The 16,458-nt window shown below is 33.4% G+C and overlaps 1 protein-coding gene across 5 annotated transcripts; it reads left to right on the top strand.

Moving 5' to 3' along the window:
• On the top strand, positions 8,702-11,867 carry LOC108661856 (methyl-CpG-binding domain-containing protein 2-like). Of its 5 annotated transcripts, none has more exons than XM_018120627.1 (3): positions 8,702-8,944; positions 9,589-9,699; positions 11,098-11,867. In XM_018120627.1, exon 3 carries the CDS (start codon positions 11,184-11,186, stop codon positions 11,850-11,852), a length of 669 nt encoding a protein of 222 aa, XP_017976116.1. In that variant the 5' UTR covers positions 8,702-8,944; positions 9,589-9,699; positions 11,098-11,183; the 3' UTR covers positions 11,853-11,867. The 5 variants fall into 5 exon arrangements, with proteins under 5 accessions (XP_017976116.1, XP_017976118.1, XP_017976119.1 ...); XM_018120629.1 differs by having other exon boundaries at positions 11,057-11,867; XM_018120630.1 differs by having other exon boundaries at positions 9,563-9,699.

The raw sequence follows: 16,458 nt of genomic DNA, 5'->3' as shown, positions 1-16,458 counted from the left end.
ATTAAGATACATGTTGTAGGCAATGTACACTTAATTGGTATGCCAGTACGAGTTAGCAAATGTTTGATTTTATTTTGATTCTAAGTTATGAAATATGACTTAGCAATTATGATGGGATAATGAACACGTCAAATTAATAGGCTTGCTTGAGCTTAGTGGACTGTGTCCATTAGGCCCATGTGCTGGTCATGGCCCGAAATGTGGGTCGTGACAATTGTGACACCTATTTGTGGTGTTTTGATGATTATTGTGTTTATGTTGAAATCATGTAAATGAGTCAATAATTCACAAGTTATGAATGGAAATGCTATGTGGTAAATCCTATAATTGGATCCCATATGACTCAAACACAAATCATTATACGTCGAAGGGCAAGATTGAAAATATAGTAACAATTCTTGATAGGGAACTAATATCTGTTAACGTATAACATCCTTGTTTTTCATGCATATGATTTCATGCATGCTCAATCTTTTATTTCATAAATTAGATCATGAAATGTGATATTTTATGTGAAAAAATGTTGTTAGATTTACAAATATCTCACTTTCAAGGTTTAAAGGAGAAGTGTATGATTATGTAAAGGCACATGCTTATTACAAATTGTTGATTTGTGCTAAAACTCTTTCCTCTAACTTGTCTCGTTCCCCATATTCACTCACAGAGTCTTTATGACTCACCCATTATTTTTCTTTATTTTTTTTATAGGTCAGTAGCTTGCTTGGCTAGGCAACTTATGGAATAGTCGCCCAGTTCATTCGTCATAGGTTTGGTAGAGCCTCACCTCCATCCTTCTAATGTTGTTACACTTCATAGTGTGTCGAAGTCTAGTCTTTGAATTATTGTGTTGATAATGAACTTGGTTATGTGAATAAATATTGATATACTCATACTTGTTTGTGCTTCCACACATTATGTTGAGCCTTGAATATGGGTGCATGTTAATGATAAGACTAAGGTGGATGATCCATAACAACATTGCACAAGATGTGTGCTGAACCACAGAACACACATGTTATACAGATGTTGATATTTGATGAATGACAAATTCACACATTACATTAAGAAGTTTCGTAATGATTTTGTCAAGCCTGACTTTATAAAATATTAGCCACGTCATTCATGTGATTGACAAAATGTTTGCATACTTAGAAAGCCCCGAAAAATCGTCAAAAGTCGGTAATGTACCTAGTGGTGCAACTAAGTTGAATTAAGCCTCGAATTAGTCCAAATAGAGATTTTAAGATGAAATTGAGAATTTTAAAACCCCAGAATGACTTAAAATGGTGATTCAGAGTTCGAGGACCGATTTGGAGTCAAATTGGAATTTTCATGATCTAGGGGCAAAATGGTCATTTGCCACCCGAGGTTAAGATATGAGTGTTGGATGAAATTTTTGACTAAGATTGACTATTTAGAACATAATTTGAGTTTGAAAAGTGAAAAATTTTAATTTCAACATTTTTTCAAGCATAGGGGTAAAATAGTCATTTTGCCACCCCAAAGGCAAAATTGTAATTTTACACCACCCAACACTTGTCCAACACATGGATTTTACCCAAAATTATTATGAATAATTGAGAAAATTTATATGGTGGAGAGAGATTACTTAATGAGTAAAAATGACACATGGACCAATGGAATGGTGACATGTGTCAAATTCTCATCCATTTATTAATTTCCTTATAAATAAGCATAAAATCAGCCTATTTCTCTTCATATGGCCAGCCAAAACAAAAACAAAGGAAGAAAAGAAGAACAAAAACCCTAGGTGGAAAAATTAAAGGGAAAAGTGTGAAAATTCAAAGAGTCAAGTGACAAAAGGTAAGATTTTTCAATTCTAGCTTGTGATCTACCTTTCCTATGCATTATTTTGCATTTTCCATGGTTGAGAATCAAGATTTCATGATGAATCCCTTGCTGGCGAGACATGGGGGGAGGAGTTTTGATGCTTGATTTGGTTAGATTTTAAGATATTTTAGTGTTTTTAGTTAGTTAGTGATGTGTAGCATGAAAATCAAGCAAGAAAAATTCATTTTCTTCCGTTACCCATCATTGGCCAAATTTTCCATGTAGAGTGTGGATGGTGGATTTGATTTTATTTCAAGTGAATTGGTTACGAAATGATGAATTATGGTGAGAAAATCAAGTAGGAAAAATCATAGTGTTGATGCACCCACCATGGCCGAAATTCCCAAGAGAAAATGTGAAGATGATTTTGCTAAATTTTATGCTATTTGACTTGTGTTTGATGGTTTGGAGAATTAGAAGAAAAATGGAGTTAATTGGAGTTGAATTGGGCATATTGGCCAATTAATCGAGTGATAGATCGAATTAGGCCAATACTGCTTTATTTGGATGCACAATTGAAATTGTGTATAATACCGTGTTTAAACGGTAATCCGAACAATTTGCATTCCATTTCATGCATCCATATAGTTTTATAACGGTTTAGCACCAATGTGGTAAATTGCTTGATTGTGCATTATGTCTAGGTGGTGAATCCTCCGATAAGGGCAAAGAAATTATACCCGATGATCGATAGTCGGAATACTCTAAAAATTGGACTCCCGAAATAGTGAGTAACCTTATCATCATTTTAATTATCTAAGGTGGTCTTTTTATTTGATTTTGTAAATTTTATGGAAAATGAGTTAAATGGTAAATCTTTGTGTTTTGTAAATAAAATGTGATTTAATGAAATGATATTATAATATCGTCTTGAAATTTAATGGTGGTTTGAAAATAGAGTAATTGAGGACTGTCTTCATGTGTTGTAAATTCACGGTTCTAATTGATTGGCTTATGGCAATATTTGCATGAATGGTTGAATTGGTATTTGTGTTGAAAATGTATAAACTGTTGTTTGCCTTGATAGGCTAGATAATGATAAAATTGTCATGTCATGCTGTCAAATTTTTATTGTATGGTGGGTTTAGCTTGCTGCAGTGGGCGGGTTCTGTGGACTAGCCTATTAGTGGGGCACAAAATCTGGTTATATATGTACCTCAGTCAGAGAGTTGCGTAGCGTATCTCTTGAGGTATGGTTAGAGTTCACGTCACGCCAAACCACCTCGTGATGATGAACTCCGCTAACGCCAAGGAACGGATATGTTTTTCAAACTAAAAATATGTTTATGTGTATACGAAACTTTTTAACAACCTTGGCGAACTCGATTAAATACCTCGGCCAAGGTATTCTTGAGAATGATTTTGGCAGGAACCAAGCTTTGAAGATACTCATAAGCCATGTTGATTATTTAAATGAAATGAATATTTATGTTATGAATTACATATTGAGATGGAATATTTTAATTGTCTCCATTTACTCGACTTTAGATATTTTGAATGGTGTTTGTTTGCTCACTAGGATTATATAATCTCACCACCCTCCTTTCCACCTATTTCAGGCTCAGAATAGGCTGTAGATAGTTGATATCGTCGAAGGCTACAGTTGGCATTACTTCCTCAAAAATCGTAGGTTCACAGCCTTCGTTCACTTTTGTCATCTGGGGGCCCACGTGTCACTGTAAATTAAATTTTATGCTTTGGTTATCTGTATTACAGTATGTATGAATTTATTTAGCTTTTACGCTACAAAAATTATTTACTGGTAACTCTATAAATATTGTTTTATAAAAAAATAAAATATTTTATTGAATATTTTTATTATATTCAAATAGTCATAATTTCAATTTAAATGAACGTTTTAGATGTTTAAACTTATTTTTGATTATGAATTATGTGTTTTATACTCGCATACTTTATTTTTAGTTGGTTTCGAAATTTTTGAAGAAAAATAACCAAAATGCCCCATTGAGACAGAAACCATTTTTTTTATTGTTTTAAGTTGGAAATAGCTTAAAATCTTTTAAAACATGATATTTGGCAATGGTTACTCACAAGGGAAATGAGAAACTGATATTAAAGCCTTGCGGGGTTCTAGTTGGCATTTTGGGTAATGAGTGTCAATCGGAACACTACGGCAATTGTCATGGGCTCAAGGGGAGTACCAGGTCGTGACAGATTTATTGATGTTGACTTATTTGTTTATTCTATTATATGAAGGAAAATGTGTTGAATGCGGTCGTTGGCAAGCTCATGCATTGTTGATTAAGGCTTGCTTAAGCGTAGTGGGCTATACCCACATAGGTTTATGCGTCAGTTATATCCCGAAAATGGGATGTGACAAAGTTGGTATCAGAGCTCTAAGTTGTATAAATCCTAAGTCTTTCTTGGTCGTATCACAGAGTGTCAAGCTTTTGTGTGAGAATCTTGTTTTTGCTTTGTGTACTTGGCACGAATAAAAAACGAGAGACTCATATATTATTCCTTGTTTGTCTTCTAAGTTTAGTTTCAAATTGTTAATGTCACCCATGTATGTGTCTACTATTGTCATGAGACACTTGAAATGAAATTTATCATATGTGTATATTGTGATGGGTTTGGCTATGGATGGCATGCTCAAAATACGCAGTGGAAAGAAAATTAAAAACTTTAAAATTAAACAACAAAACATGCCTCCACCCATGGATCACCTTCGTGATATTTAACACATAAAGCACAAAATAAATTATTGTTTAGAAAGTTACCTTGTCATGTAATTTCATAATCACGATAGCACTTTCCGAAGCAATCCCGCGAGAACCACAAGAAGCAAAAACCCTATCCAATCAAGTGTTTGGCCTCCAATGGTAGTACACACGATTGCACTTGAACCTTCAACAAAGGAATGAGTTTTTAACTATAGTGTGTGCTAGCAAAGAGGACAACAATTGCCCTTTTATTCTTTTTCACAATCTTAGCCAAACCTCTCTTGAAAATTGCTTATGAAGCAATTTTCTCTTTCACACAAAGGGAGTGGTGGCAAAGAAAAAAAACGTTTTTCTTTTTCTAACAAAAACTACGTTTTCTTCAATTGTGAAAAACTCTCATATGGAAAATAATTAAAAGGTGACTTGTATAGTTAGGTTAAAATAACTTCAATTTTACAATTAAGCCCTCAATATTATAACACATTATAATATTGGGCCCATTACTTAATTAAACTCTTTTAATTAAGTCATTGGAAATTAAAATCAAAATAAATTTCCTTTATATTTTGCAATCAAGGACTTATAATTATAACTATTTATAATTATGCCAAAAACTTAATTAGACTCATTTAATTAAGTTTATAGAAGTTAATTACCTAGCATGTGATTTAAGTCTAACTTAAATCGTCACTCTCCAATTTAATTCAAATGCAATCATTGTGTGTGACACATTAGGTTCCCAACATGTTGGCAATGGAATTGATTAATGACTTAATTGATTAATATAAAATTCAATCAATTAATTTATAATCCATTCCATAGACCAAGATGGGCATCTAGCAATGCATCATGGCCACCTAATTGTTGGGAGAGTTAAAGGGTTCTTTGACAAGCTTTCAGTGTACAGTCTATTAGTGTAATTCATCCCTCATCATATATCTCGAAGATGATAAAAACATGGTGCTGTGTCTACTCTTATTGATCTCCATATTCGTTCTTAAAGTTTGATCATCAACTTTATAAAGACTTATGAAACTCCTTTCATGATCTTCAAGTCGCCTTGGCTAAGGACTTCAAGAAGCTAATATTAACCAGAATAGTTAGGATGTGTCCCTTGCATCAGTTGGGGTGATGATTCCTATCTTGACCACTTATTTGCCCTCTTATGCTTCATGCTATACCCAAAAGCATTATGTTTTGACATCCTTGGTTAGGCATACGTAGAGATGAAATCAAAGTATAGCACTCCACACATAAGACAACTTGGCGTTTTAAGTCTAAGGAGTATTTACATAATTGACACATGAGAAGTATTGCATAGAGACTTGAGTGAAATACCAAATGCACTTCTCATGGCGGGTCATGTTTAGTGAACTTGTTCTTCTAGGCAAGCACCTACGTTCTAGTTTCAAGTATCTTTATACTTCAACCTATGAGATCAGTTGCTTACTTCTCAAGTAAGGAACATAGAATGTACCAGTCTCTAAGTATCATTGATGTCTAGTCTCAATGATACATTAACTAGGAATATTTTGAGATTACGCTTTGATGCATAAGGATCTCATAATTGCAACCCATTACAGTTCCCTTGCGACATATTAATCTCATGAACTTCATCCAATTAGACTTATAACTAGTTATAATTTATGTCTTATTGATGAAGGAAAACCTTTAATCATTTAACATGAATGATGTTGTTGCATGATTGAAATCAAGCCTTAACCAATCCCAATTGGCTGCAAGACTCATCCCAACAGGGATAAACTTACAGGTGCTGCAACAATAACTCTTGCTAAGGAAAATTTTCATATCTAAACTTTGTCTTGTAAGTTAAGCCATCAAAAATTCATAGTCAATTAGTTACCTCTGTTAATGGAAACGTTAACCATATGATCTTATGCTCTGATTAATTAAATTCTTATCCAAGCTAAAATTCCAAAATATTTATATCCAAACAAAAAAAAAAGAAAAAATGATCCAGATCAACAAAGAAAAAAGAAAGTCAAATAGCTATCAAACCAAGTCGAAACAATTAATTTGCTATAATCAAATAAGTTTTAGTAAGTGAACCTTCTTTTCCCGTTAAGATTCATGACTATTGGGGGAGCAGTTGACATAGATGAAGAGATCACATGTTTGCATGATATCAATAAGAGTTCACGGCTTGGACTTAAAGAGCCCATTCATCTTGGCCTCGGTAAAGAACCCGTTAGCCTCGTCGTTAACAATCAGGGAATCTAGCACCTTAAAAGTAGAATTGTCCTCTACAATGACGCCAACAACTTTATTAAAAATCAAAGATAGCCACTTCTTGACGGAGAAATCCCCAAACTGACACTTGAAGTAAAGCATAAAGATATGATCAATAAATATAAAATGACATAATGCTTAAATGAACCCATAAACTATTCAAGAAAATTCAAATAATTTCTTATTTTTTATTGCATTCAATTAAACTACTGTACTTTTATTTTGAGTCAAATAAGTCTTTATGACTAATGATTGATTAATTATCATTAATCAAAATATCACTAATCATTTTATATCCACGTGACATTGACAAGATGTTGATGTGGAAGGTGAAAAATGCCATATGGTCATGTTATCATTCCAAATTAGTATGTCATATAATTATCAATTATGATATGTCATCATACCACATCATTTTCAATTATGATATGTTACCAAGTCATATCATAGTCACGTAACATAAAATAAAAAATAACATTTTGATTAAGTCAATCATTATTTATAAAGGCTTATTTGACTAAATTTAAAAATATGAGGTTTATTTTGCTCAAAATAAAAGTATAATGATTTAATTGAATACAATAAAAGTATAAGAGTTTATTTGAATTTTTTTGAATAATTTAGGGATTCTTTTGGATATTATGCCATATAAAATTAAACAAATCCCAAAAAGAAAAAAAAAGAAAAGAAAAAGCTTATCAAAAGCTGAAAGATTGGATCGTGAACTTTCAATCTCAATTTGGAGATTTCTCCATTTCAATTCTTACTGTAGCTAAGATAATGGATTTTTTTTTATTACTACTGTTAAAGGTAACGTAAGCCATGGATTTTTTTTTTTCTGTGAAAAGCTAGCCTAGTTTAACATTTTCAGTTTAATGTTAATATTTAACACTGTTCGGTCAACATAAAGGACATTGGACATTAAATTAGAGAAGAGACAGCAATGGAGGCACTAATTAGAGGTAGTGGATTTCTATTTCCAAGATGCATCTATGGCCACTTATTACTATTTGTTAAATTTTCATTTTAAAACATGTTTCTAATTTAATACACTTTCTCACCAAATTCGATGAAGGACAATACATTAATTACAAAAATATTTTTATAAATATCACCTTACTATAAGTACACTTTAATATTTTCTTATTTTAAGGTGTATTTCGATGAGAAATTTAAAATTTTAAAATGATGGTATTTTAAAGTTTAAAATAACAATATTTATAACAAAACAGTGCATTGAGAATATTGAATAATTAAGTGGAGTAGAATATCAAGAATTTCAAATCAGTAAAAAATAAAGTGAGTTTTAAGCTTGTAAATAAGAAATATAATAAATATATTTTTTTAATTAAAAACATAAACTCGTGACACATTGCATATGATATAATAAATACTAATCTTATCTAAAAAAGGTAAATTTGAATCTCTTATTTTTCAAAATTATCCTTCTATAGTTTTTTTTTGAAATGGAGTGGGTAGAGATATTCACTAACTAAGTTCAGGCTAGGCTTATTAAACCTTTCATTTTTAAAGTCAAGTTTGAGCTCATTCCGACTTGCCTTTATAACTATTGTTTTATTGCCTATTATATAAATATTTTAATTTTTCAAGAATATTTTATAATTAAAAATAAAGAATTCATTATTTATCAATAAAATAATTAAAAATGTTGTACCAAGCTTGAATCTAAAAATTTATATTCAAAACTCAACTAAAGTCGAACCAATGGGCTGGAGGCTCTGTACTTAATTTATTACATATCTACAAATATGCCACTTGGACTGCAGATTGTCTAAAGTGGTAAGGAAAGAATGGGTTTAGTTTGAGCAATAGCCTTCTTCCACGTACCAAAATAATAAAATATATATTCATATATTTATAAATTTGGTGTTTCATTTTTTTATTCGAATGGATTTTCCAAATTAAAAAAAAAAAAATCAATTATCGTTCCTGCTTCTCTCTCTTCTTAATATTTGTGCTTCTGGCTCTCTCTGTTTCCGAGAAGGAAGAAACAGAGGTTCCTGCAAAAAGAGAAAGGGCAGAAGCAGAGGAAGGAAAAATTTTTCAATTTGTGCGGTTATTCTTACCGTAGGGTTCCGATTTTGCTTATCCTTCGCAGATCCCTCGTCCCTTCATCTTCCATCTCATCTCCTTTGCTCGTAAGTCGTGACCTCTGTTCTCTCTGTCTTTTCTACAGTGCTTATCCTCAAAATTTGTCTTGAGCTGTCGCCTTTTTTCTGGATAGATCCGAATTTCTATTTATCGGATCGGGTCCCGCTATTTGTTCATCATCATGCATGACGTTGAAGATTATTTGCTCCTTTTCATAAAATACGAGAGAAATATGATGCATGTTTTGTGTTTATTTTATGGTTTAATCTTTTGCCTTTTGTTTTGGAGGAATGCTGTCAAATGATGTCTGAACTCAACCCTGTGTTTTTTCTTGTTTTCAATTTTAAGGTTTCTCTTTTTATTTTGGACTTCGATTCGTTATGTTAAAATTTGTTAATTTCAGTGCTGTAATAGATCTTGCATTCTAATGCCGATAAGAAATTGTGTACCCAAATTTTCGGTAACTGGTTCTCACAAGTCTGATTAAAATTATTGAGAAAAATAACCTGACCAATCATTGAATTATCCCTTTTTTTTGGGAAAAATTTCTGATTTGGTAGCTTGATTTGTTTCATACAACATTGTTAATTGTTTTTAATTACTTATGTATGTATTTATCTTGGATTTTAAATTCTAATTGCTTGTTTCTTCTAATAATGCAATAGTTTTCTTTTATTGAGCGACATTACAGATGGACAATCTACAGCATACTGTAGAATAGCCGGGCAGCTCGTGCTTGGTTATCAGAAACCTCGAATAATTTGTCTCAATTGACTAGATAAGCTGCTTTTGCTTTCGCGAGGTCAGTCAATATTTGAAATGTCAATACACTGTAATGTGAATTTATATGCCATAATTAAACCCATTTTCTCGTATGATGTTATTCTTACATGAAGGATGTTTTGAATTGTATACTAGCATTGCTTCTCACCGGTATTAGATGTGAATTTTTCTTTTTAATGGAAATTTAAGACAGGGTTAATAATATTCGAAAAAGAATTCTCATGCTGTTCTAGTGATGTGTGATTTAGGGAGAAAGTGAAAGGGGAGTCAAAGTTCTAGATTTTCTTTTTTGGAAGTTCATAAGATGGGAAAAGCAGGTGAAAATAAGAGAAGGAACAAAGGGAAAGGAAAGCTGACTTAGGATTGTGAAATACAAATTCCTTTAATCCCTTGATATTTATGCACTTGATGAAGAAATATAATAACTTTGCCTTCTTACTTGCTGTAATGAAGATCCTTTTTCAAGCAAGAAAATTTCCATGTCGTAAGATGTTTCACATAGGATTGCTCGATAGTTTAAAATCTCCCATCTTGCTTTTGAAAAGAAAATGAAAACCTTAATTTACCCTCTTTAAAGCAGCAATCTGAGGTTGCTATCTCTTCAAAAGTTGAAATGAAGAGGTCTTTGACCTTTTGTTAGGTGAAAAGTCAATTTATTCCTACAATTGTGGTTAGTCTTGGCACTAAGCTAAAACATTTTTGTCAGATACAATTCAATTTACAGCCGACTAGTTTTTGGTTTAAGCATAAGCTAGAAGTAGTGATAAACTTAAAATGCATATAAATGTAGATCAAAAGTGGTAATAAAAGAGCAATGTGCTATCTTCTGCTATCAGGAATTTAATCTAACCATCAAAACATTCGGCGTTTCCTCATCATAACCCGAAAGAAGAACAAAGAAAAGTTTTGAATCCTATCAATGCTCTTTAATATTGTTTATTAGAGTGGTGATAAAGAAATCCACATCTGTTAAATTGGGGGTATCTAGAGCATATAAATATAACAAGGGCCACTCCACCTATTGTCAATTGGTTTTAGGTTGGTTGCTCGTCCTAAAAATTCAACTTGGTATTAGAGCAGGCGTTATCCCCATTTGTTGGCCCTTTCGTGATTCGTGTCACGTGAAAGGCCGTTGCCCTTACACATGAGTATTAGAGTAATCCCACATCTGTTAAGTTGGGGTATCTTGGGCATATAAAGATAAAAAGAGCCTCTTCACCTATTGCCAAATGGTTTTAGGTTGGATGCTCAGTCTAAAATTCAACATTGTTAATTAAGTTTTTCTTTGTTCGTGTTTGGCAGCAATGCAATGCATGTGTTGGCCGCACTATTTCGTATGTTTTTTATGTAAATACATGAGTTTATAATGGAAGCAGGTTTGATGAAACATCTTGTTCTGCTTCTTACATGTTGATAGCTGAGAAGAAGTTAATGATAGTTTTGACATTTGATTAGCTCAGTAGTCTATTATGTTCCTGCAATAGGCTGTTGAGACTTATTCAAATGCAGTCACCTCCAGAAAAAGCTTTTGTTATGTTGAAAAGGGAAGGAACTGACTTTGCTGGGTCAAGTTATGCAAGTCACCTAGATGGTACTTTCCAGGAAGCAATAGCTGCTGTTGCTGCTTCATCATCTTCTTCTGCTTCATCATCATCGTCATCATCTTCAGATGATGACTCTCAGGAGACACAAAATGACGATGACCTAGACAATGGGAATGCTTCTAAACAATTGGTGCTTTATGATCCTGCTGCTAATGGTACTGTTGCAATTGATTCCACCCCTCCTGGACCTATTCAGTGCAGACCTCCGCCGTGTCCAAGATTTTCATCATCAAGAGTATTGCCATCTGTTGGGGCTTTCACTGTCCAGTGTGCCAATTGTTTTAAATGGAGGCTTATACCAACAAAGGAAAAGTATGAAGAAATACGTGAACATATTTTAGAAAATCCCTTTGTTTGTGAAACAGCTCGTGAATGGCGGCCTGATATCTCATGTGATGATCCAACGGATATCTCTCAAGATGGCAGCCGACTTTGGGCAATTGATAAACCCAATATTGCTCAGCCTCCTCCAGGCTGGCAAAGGCTACTGCGGATCAGAGGTGAAGGAAGTACTAAATTTGCAGACATGTACGTATACCTTTCTATGAGGCAATTTTCAACCATCTAATTTTGTTTTCTTGTCAATTCTCTTCTGTCTATTTTATTTCCTGACATTTGAATAATTTTTCTTTTCATGTGTGTTTGTGTAGAATATTCCCCTTGCATTCATGAAATGTTTTTTTTTTCTCACTCCCTTTATAATCATACTACAAGTCCCTTGTACTTAGCCTCATGGGAGCATATCCAGACAATTGTGGGTTTTCTTTCAACAGATTAATGGTGGACATATTGCTTCATTGAGGTTTCTCACATTATACTAAAAAGTCGTTAATCAGCTTCAACTTGCACATGCTCATAAAATATCTGAATTCATCTAACTTTCTTGGATAGTTTTTTAATTATTTTATGATCATTGATTATTAGAAAATTGTCCATATAAAACTATATNGGAAATGGGACAATTTAGAGCTAAAATGGAGCGCGTTAGCAATTTATCGGGTAAAGTACCAAAAATAGGTTAATACCGTGTTTAAGCCGTTTTAGGCTATTGCATTTCATACCATGCATTAGTATAGGATTTAAGTCAATTATATAGTGATTTAGCATCAATGTGGTGAATTGGGTAAATTTTGCAATGTGTTTAGGAGGAGAGCCTTCCGGTAAAGGTAAGGAAGTCGTACTCGACGAACAGTGATCGGGGCACCTAAAAAGCAATTAGTTTGTACAAACGGTGAGTAAACCTATTATTATTGTAAATTATCTAAAGGTTATTTTTAAATGCTCTTCATGGATTTTATGAAATGAAAATGAGATTAAAATGGGATTTTTTATGTTTTAGAAATAAATGTGACAAATAAAAATATATTGTGTTGATTATGAAATTGAGTAATTGGAGGCTGCCAATTATTTTGAAATATATATTTTCCTATGAATGGCTTATGATATATGAGTATATGTGGCTATATGTTATAATTGCATTGGGAATTTATGTAAGCTGTCTTTTACTATGTAGCTGGGTAAATAAATAAAAGCCACGTTATACTGTTGAAATTTTATTAAAATTGGTGGGTTTAGTCACTACAGTGACGGGTTTCCGTGGACTGCCTATTAGAGGGGCACGGTAAACCCAGTTATATAGTTACTCTAGTAGTAGAGGCGAGGAGGGTAACTCCCAAGGTAGTATTAGAGCTCACTTCACGTTGAACCCCTATGTGAATGTGTAACTCGGCCAACGCCAAGGAACGGCTTGTTTTAAAAATAAAAATGTGTTTCACATGTAAATATCTTAACAAACTTGGCGAACTCAGTTAGATGCCTCGGCCAAGGTATCCCCAAGGATTAGTTTTGGCTTGAGCCTTGTTTTTAATAAAGTCAGAAGCCTTAAAAATTGTTTTGGTAAATTACAAATATTTTATGGTTTAAGAAATAAATTGAAAACCTTATGAAATGGTTTGTAATTTGTTGTTTAAACTTTCCTCCATTTTACTCGCCTTTAGATATTTATGATAATGTCTATTTACTCATTGGGATTGCAAAATCTCACCCACCTCCTTTCCAAATATTCTAGGTCTGTGGTAGCTTGTAGATAGCGATTTTGTCGAGGATTCCAGTTGACCCCTCTATCTCACAGACAGTAGGTTACTATCACCAACACTTGGTGTATTTAGGGGCCACTTGTCGTTATAATTATTATTATACATTACAACTTTGTAAATTATTGTATGTATGAATTTATTTTACTTCTAAGTTACAAAAGATTACTTACACGTGTTTCTATAAATATTGATTTATATAAAAATGCTATACTTTTGTCTTTGATTTACTTAAGCCGAAAACGACTAGAAATTGCTTAAAACTGATATGTAAGCCTTGCGGAGTTCCGATTGGTATTTCGAGTAATGAGTATCAATCGGGACGTCACGGCAGTTGTCATGGGCCCGAGGGAGGTTCCGGGTTCTAACAAGTATTTACACAACTGACACATGAGAAGTGTTGCATAGACGCTAGAGTGTATTACCAAATGCACTTCTCATGGCAGGTCATGTTCAGTGAACTTGCTTTCCTAGGCAAGCACCTATTCTAGTGCCAAGTATCTTTATACTTCAATCTATGAGATTGATTGCTTACTTCCAAAGTAAAGAACATAGAATATACCAGTCTCTAAGCATCATTAATGTCCAGTCTCAATGATACATGACCAGGAACATTTTGAGATTATGCTTTGATGCATAAGAATCTCATAACTGCAACCCATTACAGCTTCCTTGCAAGGCATATTAATTTCATGGACTTCATCCAATTAGACTTATAACTCATTATAATTGATGTCTTATTGATGAAGGAAAACCTCTAATCATTCAACATGAATGATACTGTTGCATGATTGGAATCAAGCCTCAACCAATCCTAATTGGCTGCAGGGCTCATCCCAACATATTGTTGTTTCAACAAGTATGTCATTTGAAACTTGAGTAGTTTTAAAAGATATGGTAGAACATGAGACTCATGCAGACACTATAGCTAAACCACAAACGCCCACTAATAAGGGTCATGGAAGACGTGGTAAACCAGATGCTTACATCAAAATTATGGTAAATCCACATACACCTATAAAGAATGGTCATGGCAAATGTGATAGAGATAGATGCTCCCACTAGGATTAGTAGTAGGCCATCTATGCCTACAGTTAGAGATAATGGCAGGTGCGGTGGAGTCGCAAGACCATCAAGCGTAAAAACACCCACTATCGAACATGTGGAGATTATCCTCCTATAGTTGAGATTGTAATGAGCTGATGTTCCTTGTAATTGGAACCCATGTTTAATGCATGCTAGTCTAGGTGAGAGTGCCACTTAGGATTTAAAGCATGATTAAAGGAAATTTTTAGAGCAAAAGACTCCTAATGAGATAATGATAAGGTCATGTGACTAAATTTTAGTGGCCATAACAAAATGGGTAGGATTACTAGAGATGTTTGAGCATATATAGAGGTGAAAGCACATATGTTGTTCACAAGATGATGACCCTCAGGTTAAGTAACACCTTAGATGGTGAAATAAAGAATCATGGATATATGGTTATGGCGTTAAAATTGTGGATTAACGTGAACTAGTGATAGATTTTTGTATATGAGATATAAATGATACTTTGATAATACCTTAGATATGTAAGGTACTAGAATTATATTAATAATTCTAAGGATTGGAGTACACATTTCCTTGAAATGAAGGTGAATGTTTAAAATTGTGGAAAGTTGAAAGGCTTATCTAGCTAATAAAGGGCTAAAGTATGCCTAGTTTATGTATGATAAGGTAGATACTTTATGATTAAGGCATGGGAATTTTGTACTAAAGAGATGACTTTGAATAACTACCTTGGACTGTCTCAATAGGAGATCTTAATGTGATGTAAAGGCTCAATATATGACTTGGTATATGGCAAGACCATTAATATATTATAGGCTTGTATAATGGGAATCTTTCATATAGATTCAATAACAAAGAAAATAAGAGGACTAGGTAGTCAGCACACCCTTGAAAGAGGTGTATGTGACAAAACATGAGAATAAAGCTTGCATAGTCTAAGTTAAAGGACGAAACACTTAAACTAATCTAGTGCTACTAAACATGATAGACTTTGATGTGATACTTGGGATAGATTGGTTATCTACCAATTATGCAAGTGTGGATTCTCACCACAAGAAGGCGAAATTTGTGTACCTTAGAAAGACACAGTTCTATCTTCAAGGAGATCATAGCATGGCATCAAGTGCTGTTATTTTGGACATGATTACTTATCATTCGATGAGACATGAATGCTAAGGATTTATTACAACAGTTTTGGATACCCAAGTGGAAGTGGGTAATTTGGCAAATGAGCTGATTATGAGATATTATATTGATATGTTTCTAAAGGAGTTACCCAGATTACCTCTAGGGAAAGAAATAGTGTTTTGTATAGACTTGGTGCAAGACACTAATTTGATATCTATACTACCTTATAATGGCACCAGTCGAGCTCAAGGATCAACTAGAAGATCTACTAGACAAGGGTTTGATACACTTTAGTGTTTCACCATGGGGTGCACAATATTGTTTAGGAAAAAAAATGGTTTGATGAAACTTTGTACAGACAACAGGAGGTTGAACAAAGTAGCCATCAAGAATAAGTATCCTTTCCATGTATAGATGATCTGTTTTATCAATTGCAAGGGGCCAAGTGTTTCTCTAAGATTGACCTATGATTAGGTTATCATTAGCTAAGGATTAAAGATGGGGATATACCTAAGATAGCTTTTTGCACAAGGTATGGTCATTATGAGTTTTTTGGTTATGTCATTTGGATTAACTAATACCCCTGCAACCTTTATGGATATGATGAATAGGGTTTTCAAACTCTATTTGGATAAGTTTTTGGTTGTGTTCATCAATGATACTTGTGTACTTGAGGAGTTGAAAGGAACACAAACAACACTTAAGGATTATGGTACAGACTTTAAAGAAGCACTAGTTGTATGCCAAGTTCTCCAACTATGAGTTTTGGTGTAAAGCCCGACCTTATAAAATACTATTCATGACATACATGTGATGATAGCATGATTGCATGCTAGGAGAGTCCCGAAAAATTTACAAAAGTTGGTATTGTATCTAGAAGTACAACAAAGTTTATTTAAT

The sequence above is a fragment of the Theobroma cacao genome, chromosome 5 (genome assembly GCF_000208745.1).
Source record: "Theobroma cacao cultivar B97-61/B2 chromosome 5, Criollo_cocoa_genome_V2, whole genome shotgun sequence".
NCBI lineage: Eukaryota > Viridiplantae > Streptophyta > Magnoliopsida > Malvales > Malvaceae > Theobroma > Theobroma cacao.
This window is presented reverse-complemented; position numbering and strand designations above follow the sequence as displayed.

Coding starts and splice junctions, on each gene's coding strand:
- LOC108661856 (XM_018120627.1), top strand. CDS start 11,184: ATGCAGTCACCTCCAGAAAAAGCTTTTGTTATGTTGAAAAGGGAAGGA.